General features: G+C 40.6%; 1 protein-coding gene across 7 annotated transcripts in view; it reads right to left on the bottom strand.

Annotated features, from left to right (window-relative positions):
- Window positions 1–521: 521 nt before the first annotated feature.
- The window catches only part of LOC121945698 (immunoglobulin superfamily DCC subclass member 3), a 25,262-nt gene continuing 9,692 nt past the window's right edge, over window positions 522–16,091 (bottom strand). For 5 of the 7 annotated variants that reach the window (XM_088084786.1, XM_088084787.1, XM_088084788.1 and 2 more), the window contains 12 exons: window positions 15,872–16,016; window positions 15,658–15,788; window positions 15,390–15,527; window positions 15,140–15,298; window positions 9,320–9,485; window positions 8,297–8,547; window positions 8,051–8,215; window positions 7,250–7,438; window positions 6,860–6,967; window positions 6,648–6,771; window positions 5,717–5,816; window positions 522–5,084 (listed from right to left, as the gene is read on the bottom strand). In XM_088084786.1, coding sequence (XP_087940912.1) covers window positions 5,004–5,084; window positions 5,717–5,816; window positions 6,648–6,771; window positions 6,860–6,967; window positions 7,250–7,438; window positions 8,051–8,215; window positions 8,297–8,547; window positions 9,320–9,485; window positions 15,140–15,298; window positions 15,390–15,527; window positions 15,658–15,788; window positions 15,872–16,016 — 1,757 coding nt within the window. In that variant the 3' untranslated portion in view covers window positions 522–5,003. Of the gene's footprint in view, window positions 5,085–5,716; window positions 5,817–6,643; window positions 6,772–6,859; window positions 6,968–7,249; window positions 7,439–8,050; window positions 8,216–8,296; window positions 8,548–9,319; window positions 9,486–15,139; window positions 15,299–15,389; window positions 15,528–15,657; window positions 15,789–15,871; window positions 16,017–16,091 lie in introns of those variants that run through there. The other 2 variants (XM_088084791.1, XM_088084793.1) reach the window with 2 other exon arrangements.

The raw sequence follows: 16,091 nt of genomic DNA, 5'->3' as shown, positions 1-16,091 counted from the left end.
TTTAAATGTCAAAAACATTACAGTTGCATTTCATTAACTGAAAACACACAAATAAAGAAAGAAATTGCGACACCGACGCGTATCAATATGGGGTCACACATGGTTACAGTACTAACAGAAGGTGTCGTCGTTTTAGCGACTTTAGCTGCAAATTTTATGAAAATCCACCCCCCATGCAGTTGTCATGAATGTTGAAATTAGCAACATAGACCCAAACCGTTTTTGTTCCAGGCTGTAAACGTGTTTATTTCTGCTGTAAATATGAGCGTTTTAACATGAAAGTCTGTGGAGATTGACTGTTTTGGAGCCAGCCTCTGGTGGCCATTAGAGGAACTGCAGTTTGGGGCTTGTTGGCTAAATTTGCTGCTTGTTTAAGATTTGGAAAAAAAAAACAACTTAAATTGAACTGCAGATATTTCATGATGAAAATAAGGATTGTTGCCAGTTAAGCAGCAGAAGAGAGATCCTGGAAACCAAAATCACTTTATTTCATGATGAATCAACAAAAGACAAGACATCTCTTTTCTATTCCAATTTGGTTTTATTTGGTTTTCATGTGTCGAAACATCAGAACAGATGGTGAAACATTTTAAAAATGCAAAAGCAGAAATCATTCACTGATATTTAACCGCGTCAAACCCGGATGGAAACAACCAAACCTCATTTAAAAACTGTCCTCTTCAGTTTCTGATCTCTTCTTCATGCTTCTGTTTTCGCCTGTTCGGTTTATAAAGCAGTTTAAAGCTTTGGGAGGCTCTTTTTTCCCCCCAAATGACACATTAATGAAATTAAACGTTTTGAGAGAAAAGAAATCAGAAATATTAAAGCATCACTTTTCTCATTGGTTCTAGCCTTCAGTCTCTACGATCGCTACATCTTTTTAGTTTCTAAAGCGTGTCGACAGGCGGACAAAGTCTGAATTTAAACTAATAATCTTCTTTTAAATAAAATAATACTGAACATCTGTAGAATATGGCTTGGAAATCCCATGTATGGCTTATTATTAAATATGGCTAATAAGTTTAATCAGAGACTCGACCTTCAGCTGACACTTTTCAAATTCTACAAACATATTCACATCATTCAACTAACCAAAATAATCAGAAATGTCAAACAATAAGAAAACAACAGGGAGGTAAAATGGTAATAATCATAATATTATTAGCATTAATAATAAAAAAACTTTTAAATGCTCTTCTTTACAGGTTTTCATTTTGGCAGAATTTCCTCTTCACCGCCGAACGGCAGCGACGGAAAAATAATAATGAACTGAAAGAAGAAAGTTCTAGAAAAAGAACAGCCAACATTATTTTTTATAAACATTTTAGTTTGTTTTAAAAATTTTAGAAACACTCGGACCCGACAGCGACCTTCGACTCCGAGGACCGGACTACGGGAGCAGCAGGGGTATCTGCCACTCCATGAGACTGGACATGACTCAACGGGACTGGTCGAGACTCGAGACTCGACTTAAACTCGATGATACTCAACGTAACTCGCAAATATCAAAAGGCTGAAACTGAACAACTGAAGTTTAAGTTACACCTGCAGTTTATAAGGTTTTTTAAAATACTGTGAACGAGTCTCGGGGTCTCAGTGTCTCAGTGTCTCAGGGTCTCGGGGTCTCGGGATCTTGGCGGTCTCTGGTTTTCAGGTCTCTCGGGGTCTCAGGGTCACAGTATCAGAGACAGACGCTGTAAAGACATTCAACCACAAACTGGACACAGACCGTCTGTGGCTCTAAACACAAAAAACTGAGGTAAAATTCATGACGGAGCTTTTGGTCAAAGTGTTTCTATAATTCACTTATTTGGCTATTTTTAAACTCATTCTGACACACGGAGCTCTTCATGTAATATAGAATCTATGAAAATACAAATCCACTTCTCCTTTATTCCTAAGTGTTTTAGTCTGAGGTATAAAACGTGAAAGCGAGTATTTCTTTTGGTTTTGTTTGTTCTTCGACTCTGAAAAACAGGACGCAGACGAAAACAAACAGTTTGAACGGAAAACGGTGAAAAACTATTTTTTTTTATCTTTGGACGCTTGTTTTAAAGAATATTTGGAAGTTTGGCTGAAACTCTACAGAAAGCTGCTGTTCATCTACGGGGGAAAGTTTAGAAGTTACTTTCAGGCGTTATAAGACAACAAGAGGTCAATTTAAACATGACTGACGAGGCTGCGCGCACCTGCCGACAGGTGACAGGAAGTCGCTGCCTCCACAAACATTAAAAAAAAGAAAACTTTAATTTACAACTCGGACAGAAAAGGGCTGGGACGTCCTTCACTGAGACGTCCACAGTGTCCAAACTTTCCTGGTTCACCTGTTTTTCTCTCAGGTGTCGACTGACGCTGAACTCCTCGACGTGTCTTCTCAGGTGAAGGTGAGACGCCTGCAGAGGAGGAGGCGTCTCCATGACGACCAGGACGTTATCTTCTTTGTTCCTAGATCTCAGTGGATCCGCTTCGAACAATCGAAGGTCTCGGTTCGTCCTCCAACATCTCCAGTGAGCTTCAGGACCCAAACAGATCATTTGGTGGCGGTGAAGGACCTGGATCAGGTCACCGGACTAATGAAGCTCAAACACGGTCGGTTTTTGAACTGGAGGAGGAAACACGGAAGCTAACAGTCCTTTCCTGAATTATCAGACTTTGTGTGAGTTATTTTTCTGCAGAGAAAAAAGATCTGGATCAGATTCATTAGTGACTTTGGGTGGGATCAGATTTGGGACAGATTCCTGCACCGTAAAATCTGACAAGTTGATGTTACTTAAAATAATCTTGGAGACCGATTGCCTTGAAAAAGTAAAGTTTATATACCTTTCATTCTTAATTTTTGTGTACTTTCTATCTAATTGTTAAGTTTACTTGAAATCTAGCTGTATTACTTCATTTTGTGAAGTATTTTCAACTTAAAAATCAGCTTGTTCTTTCTGAGTGTTATAAACTTTAAATAAACGAGTTAGTCTGACTTCACTTCATCATGACAAAGAGGATTTTACCAACGATGAAGTGAGGAGATCTGCGAGTTCTGATTTAAACAGAAAATATGAATATTATTGACTGATTTGCAACCAGAAGAATACAAATAGCTCTGTGAACTTGGTTAAGTGAAGTTGTTGACACTTAAAAAGATTGATTTATAAAACTCGTCATATTTAAGTTGCAACAACTTCAGAAAATCAAGTAAAAATGACAAAATTTGGAGTGAACTTAACAATTGGATATAAACGTTAAGAGTAATAGTTTTATCTATTCACATTTTTCAAGGCAATCCTTTTCCTAGATTTAGATCTGGATCAGGTTTTGGATTTCCGGAGGTATGATCCTTGTGCAAGTTACTGAATCATTTGAAACTAAGAGGTCAGATCTGGATTGGGTCCTGGACGCAGCACTGGAGGAGGATTTCGGAGTCAGACAGGAAGTGTCAGTCAAGAGTCAAACTCAAAAATAGCTGAGATCTTCTGTGGTTTCCCTCCGGCGTCTTGTCCTGCAGGAGGACGGCGATGGATCGATCCATCGTTGGAGGGTTCAAGCCAGCAACATTCAACGTTCTGGGTGACGGTCGGGCACAGGACATCGGCATTGGTACAACGAGGAAGAAAAATGGCAAAGTGGCCCCGGACGAGGCTTTTGGTTTGAGGTTGGTTAGCTTTGACCAGCAGCAGGAGGCTAACGGTCGCCTGTAGGTCAGGCGTTTGGCGTTGAGCCCGAGGTAGCTCTCTTTGGAGGTAAAGAGTTTGGTGGAGGAGTTAAAGGAGGGAGGACGGGGGGAGAACAACCAGCTGACTGTGGTCTTCCTCTACATCCTGGTCTGAGGCGAACTCGGTGAGACAAACAAACACTAAAAGGCTAAAGCAGCGCAGAGGAGAGTCCTCTACAGTCACCTGCTGACCAGAACATAATAAATCCCTTTGGCTCTGGGCCTCAGAGGACCAGCAGGCCACACCTGCTCAGGTGAACCCACAGTGGATCCTCTGAGGACCCCGTCTCTGGTCAGACCGGTGGAAGGCCTCATCGTCTCAGGAAACTCGGCACCGACGGTGACAAACTCAAACTGACCCCGAACTGAAGTAAAAAGGTTTTGGTTTCAACAGGAAGCATCCAGGACGCCACGATGGTGACATCAGCATCTGATACCACACGGGAACCATGTGACCGCAACCAGCTGGAGTCACGCGAACGCAACCAGCCGGAGTCACGCGAACGCAACCAGCCGGAGTCACGCGAACGCCAACTTCAAGTCACTCACAAATGTTTGTTTTAAAGATCAAATCAGAATTCAGCTTTGGTTTCAGTTTGAAGATGAAATTATCATGAATTGAAGTCAAAGCAAGTGGACATCTGTGAAGTATTTTACAGTGTTGTAAAGTATTTTATGGCACTGTGAAGTATTTTGTGATGTCTGCCGTATTTTTGGTGTTCTGAATTATTTCGTGTTTTTCTAAGGTATTTCTTAGTGTTGGTGTATTTTGTGGTGTTTTAAAGTATTTTGTGGTGTTTTGAAGTATTTCACAGAGTTCTAAAGTATTTCATGGTGTTTTAAAGTATTTTGTGGCATTGTCAAGTGTTTTGTGGTGGTCTAAGGTATTTCATGGTGTTCTTAAGTATTTCATGATGTTGATGAAGTATTTTGTGGAATTCTGAAGTATTTCTTGGTGTCCTAAAGTATTTTGTGGTGTTCTGAATCATTAAACTGTTTTCTAAAGTATTTATAGTGCTCTTGGTGTCCTAAAGTATTTTTCGGTGTTCTGGAGTATTACGTGGTGTATTTCGTCCCCCTGTGGTATCGGATGCTCTCTGGACGTCCCTTAGACAGACTCATAATCTCTCATCTCAATAATCTTAAAGATAAACTCTAATCTCAGTCATTCATAAAGGCTGAAGTGGCTCTAAGGCTGCCAGGAGGAGAGGAGGCGACCACAGGCTGGAGCTCAGGAGGAGGAGGAGGAGGAGGAGGAGGAGGAGGAGGAGGAGGAGGAGGTAGAAGTATGTGTAGTGTTTTATCCGGTGCCTGTGCCGTGTTGGACGGGTGGAGTCGGTTCAACCATGACCATCACTGGAGGAGGGGCGGAGTCACACCTCTGTGGGCGGAGCAGACGGAAACAGTGTCAGATAATGAGATGATGTCATGCGTCCTCTGCTGAGACCAAACTAACAAAATAAGAGCCTGTTGGACAAACATTTTCCTGTGATGTAGCGTAAGTTTCATTAGCGACAACAATGAGACGGCGAGACGTTAAAATACGAAAGCTAGTTTAGACCCAACTTTCTCCTCTTGTAACGACATTCAGCACATGCAACGCACTCGGATCATCGCGGTAAAAAGTCCAAACCAGAAAACAACGCTAAGCATATTAAACATTCACATCATGATTACTCCAGTGTTAGCTGTCTGAGTTTTATAAAAACTATAATAATAATAATAATTTGTGTAGCGCTAGTATAGTTACAAAGTGTTTCACAAAGTACATCAGAAATATACAGTTAGAATAAATGAGACAACGATAAGAGCTAAGATAAAAGTGATCTCAGAGCAAAAGGACATCCCAGAAATCTCATCGTCATGGCGACAGTGTGGCTACCACGGATACTTTACTGATGGAAGCAGGTGATGGATCATAATGAGGAGAGGTGTGAGCACCTGTGTCAATTAAACCCTAATTAAAGCGAACACTCCAGTGTGTGCGTGTGTGTGTGTGTGTGTGTGTGTTACCTGGTTCAGCTCGATGCTCTCAGCAGTGTGACCTTTAGCACCTCTGACACCATCCAGGGTGGACGGAGTCTCCCAGCTCGCTGACTTCCTGCAGAAGAAACTGAACGCAGAACAGAGTGAGGATGGATTAGATTAGATTAGATTAGATTAGGTTAGATTAGATTAGATTAGATTAATTTTATTGATCCCGAAGGCTGCAAGCAGCTCACAGTAAAAACAAATTACACAAGAAAAAAAAAAGTTAAAAACAACAAATAAAAACAGATAAAAACAATAAAATATTTTTTTAAATTAAACAAAACAAAACATAAGCCTAGAAAACACTAAAGGTTTAAAACCTAAAAATAAAACCTAAAATAAAAATCAGAGGGTCAATAGTAGAAAAACTCAACAGTAAAAAAGATGAAGAGGATTTAGTGTATGGAGTCTGTTACTGAAAGAGAGGGAGGTGATGAAGATGATGATAAAGATGATGATGATGAAGATTATTATGATGAAGATTATGATGAAGATAAAGATGAAGATGAAGATGATAGTGGTGATGAAGATGAAGATGATGTGATGGTGATGATGAAGATGATAATGATGAAAATGATGATGAAGATGGTGATAGTGATGATGAAGATGAAGATGAAGATGATGGTGATGATGATGAAGATGATAATGATGAAGATGATGATGAAGATGATGATAGTGATGAAGATGATGATGAAGATGATGATAGTGATGGTGATGATGATGATGTTGAAGATGAAGATGATGGTGATGATGATGATGAAGATGATAATGATGAAAATGATGATGAAGATGATGATAGTGATGAAGATGATGAAGATGATGATAGTGATGGTGATGATGATGATGATGAAGATGATGATAGTGATGGTGGTGATGATGATGATGATGATGAAGATGATGGTGAAGGTCTTACTTGCGTCTGTATCCCAGCAGGACGAGCAGCAGGCAGCAGAGGACGCAGGCGAGGCCGCTGTGCACGCCGACCAGCAGAGTGGACACGGAGCCGTGGGACTGACTACAGTTACAGCTGGGACCTTCTGGAGGACACACAGAGACATCCCCTTAAACTGGTTTCACCGGTTTCAGAGGTCACAGAGGGGTCAGGGGTCATGCTGAGGCTCCTACCTGCCGCAGTGTTTCCCCCGTCAGCCAGAGACACGAGGCGGCGGTTGGACGGACCGTCTCCGTTCCCGTTAAACGCCACCAGCTGGATCTCATAAACTGCTGCCGGCTCTGCAGGACGGACACAAAGTCAGACACGCGTCAGTCTGTGTCAGTATGTAAGATTTCAATGGACGAGTCCATCACACTGTCCACCACACTGTCCACCGCACTGTCCACCACACTGTCCACCGCACTGTCCACCACACTGTCCACCGCACTGTCCACTAAACCAGATAACTGCAGAACAGACTTCTAACTAGCTGGTTAGATAACTAACTGGTTAACTAACAGATTAGCTGTAACACTATAACAGTGTGTAAACAGGTGTACTGTCCCTTTAAGAGGACTCACCCAGGTGGGAGATGGTGTGGGTGTTGATGTGTCCCGGGAACGTCTCCTGTCCGTGGAGGTCTGGGTTGGACACCCCGCGGTACTCCAGTCTGAAGCCCTCCAGCTTCCCCGGCTTACTGGGCAGCTCCCAGTACACCTGCATGGCCGTCTGGTTCAGGACCTTAGTGAAGAAATTGGGAGAACTGGGAACTGTGGGACAGACAGAGACAGACTGTGATTACGTGGTGGACAAACATTAAAGGTGGATGACTTCAAGATGGACAGTTTCAAAGTATTTAAGGTGGACAGTATTTAAGGTAGACTGTCAAAGTATTTAAGGTGGACAGTATTTAAGGTAGACTGTATCAAAGTTTTTAAGGTGGACAGTATTTAAGGTGGACTGTATCAAAGTTTTTAAGGTGGACAGTATTTAAGGTAGACTGTATCAAAGTATTTAAGGTGGACAGTATTTAAGGTAGACTGTATCAAAGTTTTTAAGGTGGACAGTATTTAAGGTGGACTGTATCACAGAATTTAAGGTGGACAGTATTTAAGGTGGACTGTATCAAAGTTTTTAAGGTGGACAGTATTTAAGGTGGACTGTATCACAGTATTTAAGGTGGACTGTATCAAAGTTTTTAAGGTGGACAGTATTTAAGGTGGACTGTATCACAGAATTTAAGGTGGACAGTATTTAAGGTGGACTGTATCAAAGTTTTTAAGGTGGACAGTATTTAAGGTGGACTGTATCACAGAATTTAAGGTGGACAGTATTTAAGGTGGACTGTATCACAGTATTTAAAGTATTTAAGGTGGACGTACCGCCGCCCTGTGTGGTGGCGGTGATGGTGTTGGACTGCTGACTTCCTCCCAGGGCGGAGTAGGCCTTCAGGTAGACGGAGTAGGTGGTGGCGGCCTCCAGGTTGTTGAACTCGTGGCTGAAGGTGGTCTTACTGACGGCCTCCTGCAACTCCGCGCTGTCCGGCTCTGAGGGGGTCAAAGGTCAAAGGTCAGAGGGATCTACAAACACGGGTCTGAGCGTCCCCCGATCTCCGGTCGGTGTCTTACCGCCCAGCCGTCTGATGTGCAGCACGTATCCGATGATCTGCTGGCTGACGCGCTCCGCCGGCTGATCCCAGGTCAGCCGCAGGCCGGTGGAGCCGAGGGCCGAGGCGCGGAGCCCGGTGGGGGCCTCCGGCAGCTCGGGCCCCTGGCTGATGGCGAGGCGGGCGCTGGCCTGGTTAGTGCCGGCACTGTTCTCCGCGATGCACTGATAGATGGCCTCGTCCTCCGCGGTGATCCGGGTGATGGCCAGAGTCCTGCAGGGGGACACGGCAGAGCGTCAGAGACACTGGTCTCTGCTCCAGTATCATACCGGACTGTACTCCAGTGTGATACTGGTCTATACTCCAGTATCATACTGGTCTCTGCTCCACTATCATACTGGTCTATGCTCCAGTATCATACTGGTCTATACTCCAGTATCATACTGGTCTCTGCTCCACTATCATACTGGTCTATGCTCCAGTGTCATACTGGTCTCTACTCCAGTGTCATACTGGTCTCTACTCCAGTGTGATACTGGTCTCTACTCCAGTGTGATACTGGTCTCTACTCCAGTGTGATACTGGTCTCTACTCCAGTGTGATACTGGTCTCTACTCCAGTGTGATACTGGTCTCTGAGTATATGACACAAGAAATAATGATGTTTAAAAATCAGTGTTGCTGTAAATCACTGTCAGATCCCAGACTGGGATTATAATCAAAAACATCTGATATTTTCTGTGTTTTTTCATCTAAAAACTCAGTGACATCATGACAAACATCTGGCCTTTAAAGGGATAAAATTCTGAAAATTAATGAATATTTGATATTTATGATTAGGACTGATGGTTGTTAAAAATTAACTCAATGAAAGCAGAAAATCACATTTATGTGTAATATTTTATAGCCTCATTTTGAAGAGCACATTTTGTGTGCAGAGTGATATGAGTGTGAGTAATATTAAAGCGGGGCCCGAAGGGTTAAACTTGAAGATCTCAAAGTGTCTGTTTCTACCTCCCTGGCTGATCAGCTGATTAACGTCTTACGTGTTTCCGTTGGTGAGTTTGACGTTGCCGCTGGGCGTCAGCAGTTTGCCGTTCTTCAGCCAGATCAGGTGCGGCTCCGGAGCGCCGGCCGCCGTGCAGCTGAAGACGGCGCTGCCCCCCGCCGGTCTGGAGACCGACTGAGGCCACTGCACGAACTCTGGAGGAGCTGCAATACCCAGACAAAAAAATATTTTAAAATAATGTATAAAAACATGATTTTTACTTGGTGGAGGAGGTCCGACAATATATATTCATATTTATTTTTTCCTCATTTATCTTCCCTTTTCTGTAAATAATAATGAAAATTTGTGGATATTTGATTTTGAGTATGTGGGTGTACATATATTTAATTATTTGGAGATTTATCGATTTAAATGAATAAGGAAGCTGAAAAAGAGATGCGATTAAATGTTTTTACTTCGTCTCACTCCTTTTTCCAAAATGTAAACAAGTCATTGTGTGTTTAACCTTTTCTTTCGCTTTATGCTTTTCAGTGTAAATATTACTTTTTTTGTCTGTATGTGTTTGTATAAAAATACAAATATTTTCTTCCTGATCAGAAATATGTTTTTTATCCAATAACAACACCATCAATTTAAAAGTAGTAAAACGTAATGATTTGATGTTGAGTTGAGCCCGTAGTAGTAGTAGTAGTAGTAGTAGTAGTAGTAGTAGTAGTAGTAGTAGTAGTAGTAGTAGTAGTAGTGGTTAATGTCCAGCAGAGGGCAGCAGAGCTCAGACTCACAGGATCCACTAAAGGGTTAAAAAGATGTTGAATCTCAAAAATGTCTTTTCTGCACTTTTTAAAGAATTTAATTCCTTCCTGTTGTTAAATTTGGTGATTTTGTTGCAGAGGAAAGATGATGAATTTCTGTGTTCAAATATTTTTGACTTAAAAATCTTCTTCTTTTAATCCTTTTTTGTAATTTTTTGTTATTTTTTTGGTGCTTTATTCTGAATTACTGAATTATTTGTTATTTATTATCCTTGTTTTTTTCTTACATCACAATTATGCCTTTTTCAACTCTGCTGCTTGAAATTATTTTCTGACATGTTTGACAATGAGCATGTTTGTTATTTGAAGACGTTTTTTAAGTTTTTTAAGGATATAAATTTATGACCATACAGTGTATCAAATTTAAAGGATGTTATGTAAATACTCATAAATAGAAATGATGTATGGTGAGTTCACTGGTCAAAAAATTACCAAAAAAACCTAAAGATAAGGTACAAACCTTATTTATTTATTTTATTTCCAATAATCTCTTAAATTTAAATGTTGTTTTATATTATTTGATATTAATAACTGAAAGTAATTTAACAGCAGTGAGTGAAAACACTTCTTCTTCTTCATGTTCCCACACTGAGCACAGACGAATTATTCATCCGCAGAAGAAGAATCTGGAGTTTTGCATGACAAACACTTTTCAGTCTGAACTTGAACGTGTCTTTGTGTTTGAACACCACTTTGACCTCTGACCCCTCCTCACCCCCCCACCCCCGTCCTCTCCATCAGACAGACAGGTGCTGTCTCGCCTCCGGCCGGTCCGTCACCACGGCAACACAGAGACCATACACACACGTGTCTCTGTCACCCTAAATAACCTCCTGAAGGACCGCCCCCTTCTGCTCCACATACAGAGAAGGAGGGGTCAGAGGTCAGAGGGGGGCGGGGCTTCATTAACAGATAAAGTTGATTTGTGGAGAAACGACGACCTTTCACACACTCTGAAACTCAAGTTCAAGAGCAAAACACACACACACACACACACACACACACACACACACACACACACACACACACCCACACACACACACACACACACACACACACACACACACACACACACACACACACAGCTTGAGTGTCTGGCCAAATATTCAGTTACTTCACTAAAATACAAATACTCTGTGACAAGTAAAAGTACTCCTTTGTTTAAAATGCTCAAACACAAACAAATAAAAATGAAGTTTCAACAATAACTTCAGAATATTCCTCGTTTAGGAAATCTTAACTTTGTGTGTTTCTGTTTAAATTCATAAATCGCAACAAGCAACTTCACATGACATGACAAAATTTTGAAAAAAAGTTGTGAGAAAACTACCTGAAAATAAGCAAAAAAGAGTAGAAAACAAACAAGAAAACGACCTAAAAAAGTGCAGATTTTTAATAAAAAAGTATTTATCGAACATGTTTTAATGTATTTTTTTCTGTATCAATTTTAAATGTAAACTTATTATAATTAGAAATACAGTTTTCTGGAAATGTATCCATTTTTTCAGATGAATTTTCTTACACTAATGTAAGAATATGTAATATATTCCTCTTTTTTTAAAAAACTGAGGTAATTTAGGGGGAGATTTCCTGCTTTGTTTCTCCATGTTTTTGACAGAAATCAAATAAATGTGCTCAGTTTTCAAAGGGTCAAAGCTTGTGAAATGCTGATCCGTGTTTAAAAGGGTCAACTTTGTGACAGGCAGGACTTCAGCCACGAATCTGTGACGTCAGCAAGTTTTTAAATATTCAGATCTGTGACAGACGGAGCTTCAGACCAAAGAAAGTCCTCATTGTGAAGTGGAGCTCTTCACATGCTAATAATGCTAATGCTAATTATTCTAATGAAGCTCTCAGTGTGGGAAACACACACACACAAAAACACACACGAGTACACACACACACAAGAGCCTGTGTGACCTCTGTCACCTCCTCTGACACCTCCTCTGACACCTCCTCTGACACCTCCTCTGACACCTCCTCTGACACCTCCTCTGTCTGCAGCAGCAGGAGACGAAACAAACGCACCCACAAACAGCTCCTGTTTAGATGCAGCTGAACATATTGCTAAAATATTTTATTTTTTATTATATTTATTAATAAATGTATTCATATTAATTGATAATAATTCTGAATATCAGTTCATGTTTTAGCCATTGATCAGCCTCTGTTTCCTGTTTCCTTTCAAAATAAAATGAATCCCTTCAGGTCCCAAACAAAACATTTTTAAAACCAAGTGAATTATTTCATTTCAAAGAGTCCAGATTAGGGTTTATATTCAGGGGTCCTGGAGAGTCCTGGAGAGGGCTGGACCCCCACGGGAGACCTGACCCTGAACCTCTGGGGGCGCAGCAGGAGGAGGAGTGGGGGATAATTTCTTGCTGCAGGCTGCTCTGATGGAGGTCAGAGGTCAGAGGGGATTGTTCACGGACTCTAATGATATTTTGGTTTTTATTCCAGCCGAACTCACTGCTGCTGATCTCAGCTGGACGCAGAACGACTGCACGTTTATAAGGTTCCCCAAGGTTTTTTCATGTTCCTAAAAAATCCTAAATATTTGCAGATTTGTGTTCATGTTCTAAAGGTTATTAAATGTTCTTAAAGGTTCCTGAATGTTCAAAATTGCTTCTTTATCTTTCTAAATATATCTGAAGGTTCCTAAAGTTTGTTCTTGTTTCTGAGGGATCAATATTTGCAGATGTTTGTTACAGCCTTTAATGTTCCTTAACGTTCAGAATTGTTCTAAAAGGTTCTTAAGGCTTTCTTCATTTCATAAATATTCCTAAATGTTCTTTATGTTTAAGAAAGTTAAAACATTATAAATATTTGCAGATGTTTGTTAATTTCTCTAAAAGGCTTTAAATGTTCTTGAAGGTTCCTGAATGTTCACAATTGATCCAAAATGATGCTAATCTTTCGTAAATGTTCCTGAATGTTTGTCAGTGTTCTCAAAGGTTCTTAAAGGATCCTGAATATGAGCAGATGTTTGTAAAAATGTCTAAAGGTTATTAAATGTTCTGAAAGGTTCCTGAATGTTTGTTCATGTTCTTCTTTCAGTGTTCCTAAATGTTCTTAAAGGTTCCTAACAGCTCTAAGAAATAAAATACTGATGTGAACCATAAATGGTGTTTCTTAATTCTTTTTGTAAGCTGAGAACTGAGTGACATTTCAAATCTGCCCGCAAACACAAAAACTGCAGCATATTATTATTATTATTATTATTATTATTATCATCACTTTAAACTATGTATAATGTTCTATTATTATTATTATTGTTGTTGATGTTGATGTCATATCATTATTATTATTATTATTATTATTATTATTATTATTATTATTATTATTATTATTATCAGCAGCAGAAACACTGTGATTTCAGTTCTCTCTTTGTCCTGACAGGAGCTGACGCTCTTTGTCTCCAAACATCCCCCACAGCTCAGGCTCAGTGGGGCTCAGAGGTCAGAGGTCGGGGGTCAGAGGTCGGGGGGTGAAGAGCAGCAGACTGAACTGAATGTGAATCTGACACACACACTCATATACACACACACAACACACACACACACACACACACACACACACACACACACACACACACACACTCGACATGATGAGTTCAAGTTCATCAGTCACACAGAGTCAGCTGCTGTTCAACAGAAAGTGTTTCCACAGACTGATCAGCTGATCGTCATGTGATTTATGTGATTACATTTATGACCAGAATAACGGATACTAAAAAATATATGAAACAGGAGTGAATGTGTTTATTTATAGTAAATATTTAGTATTCGTCAGAGTTTTAAAAATATGAAAGAAGAAATTTAAAGCCGATAATTAGGTAGGTGTTTGTTTGTGAAGATGAATTATTGAGAAATGCTTTGTGTTTTTACACATTTACAAGCTACGAAAAGAAAATGTACTTATTGAAATAGATTTTTAAAAGTATTATATTATATTATGTTTACTATATTACACCTTATATTTTATACTATACTATACCGTACTGTACTATACTATACTATACTATGCTATACTATGTTAATATGTTGAGATGCATGTATAATGTATGTATGTTTCATATGTTTTATGGTGTTTTGAATTAATGCTATTATGTACATTCACCTTGAAAAATTGTTAAAAATAAAATACTATTAATATTTTGTTTTTATTATTGCTACTTCTGTTACATTTCACCTTATACCTCTTATATTATTCATTGTTTTAATTATTTCACTTCTCTGTGTATCTTGTTTCTGTCCTTGTGCTGCTGCAGCACCTGAACTCCACCTCAAATATCTTGATGTATTTATAAATATATATATATATATTAGTGCTGGGCATAGATTAATTTTTTTAATCTAGATTAATCTCACTGCAATCCTGTAGTTAATCTAGATTAATCTAGATTAAAATTATAGATTTGAATTTTGCCAAAGACATTCAAAATAATATCTATCTATCTAAATGATGAAAATGCATCACAAACTGCTTGAGAAAGCTGTTCTACTATAATATTTGGTAAAGAAAAATAATGTTCCATAAGATTTACTTTGGTGTTTAACTTTATTTTATTTTGTTAAACACAGACATTTAGGAGCACAGGTTCTGTCTCCATGTGGAAAAAGCTTTTTCCTGCTAACTGGAATGAACAGCAGAGGGCGCAGCCTCTGATAACATGACCCTAACTGAACTGTGGGCCTACATTAGAGGTCATGAAGAAGACCATTAACGGTCAGCAGCTTTGTGACACGGCTTGAGCCAATCACTCCGGTCACTCAGGCAGACCAGCTGCCGCCTTGTTCGCGCCCCCTCCGCGTAATTCGACCAGGTATACATCCGCGCTTAAACAACAAAGTGAAATTGGTGCCTTGCTCACTGTATAGACCCAACTTAGTGAATAGTTTATCGCGCGATAAGAATCCCGCGTTAACGCAGCACGTTAACGCCGTTAACGGCCCAGCACTAATATATATATATATATATAGTGACAGCGACAGAGATGCAGTATTATGAAGTGTTATGAAGCATTATGAAGTATTATGATGTACCTTGTACTACGAGGCGTCCCAGCGCCGTCCTCCTGGATCTGCTTCCTGGTCTGTTTGCTGAACAAACATAAACTCCTGAGTGCTGCAGAGTGGCGTCAGAGATCATCAGGTTACCTGTCCCCAACACCTGGATCCCCTCCACACCGATGGACCGCCCGTCTGACACACAGAGAATTGTGTTACCGTGGTTACCACTCTAATCCATGACAGAGCAATAACTGAAATCAAATCTTTATTTAAAGGTGGTTACCGAGGCGACTCCAGGAAACGATGGGGCGGGGGTTTCCTGTGGCGATGCACTCCAAGATGGCGGTCTGGTGGACGTTGATGGTGAGGTTCTGAGGACCGGACAGGATGACGGGTTCTCGGTAGATCCTGGATCCTGCAACTGGACCAGAACCACAAAACATCATCAGAAAGTCAACAGGCAAACCTCTTCTCTGTGGGCTTTCTCTACCCTCAGTTTGGTCTTTCTTTGCCCTCAGTTTGGTCTTTCTTTGCCCTCAGTTTGGTCTTACCATTGACGGACAGCTGGGCCTCGTGGCTGTATCGAGTGTTGGCGATGTTGGAGGCGACGCAGCGAAACAAACCGCTGTCTGTTCTTCGAACACCGGTGATCTGCAGCACGCCGTTAGGCAGCAGAGTGTACCTGAACGACAAATACACGTTAAATATACATAAAGTACACGTGAAATACTCTATATGTGAGTCTGTAGTAAATGTAAAACCTACCGGGGGTCCTCGGTGCTCAGGGCGCTTCGGTCTTTCTGCCAGGTGATGTTGGCCTCTGGGATTCCATTTACCTGACAGGTGAGTCTAGCCACGCCCCCTTCATCCACCGCAACAGACTCTGGATGAGACAAGAACTTAGGGAGGGCTGGGGGGGGGGGACGACACACTGATCAATACAGGCTGTGTGTGATTGGCTACGTTCTCTGTACGTTCTCTGTAT

The sequence above is a fragment of the Plectropomus leopardus genome, chromosome 11 (assembly GCF_026936395.1).
Source record: "Plectropomus leopardus strain MGB_pleo_1.0 chromosome 11, ASM2693639v1, whole genome shotgun sequence".
NCBI classification, from domain to species: domain Eukaryota; kingdom Metazoa; phylum Chordata; class Actinopteri; order Perciformes; family Serranidae; genus Plectropomus; species Plectropomus leopardus.
This window is presented reverse-complemented; position numbering and strand designations above follow the sequence as displayed.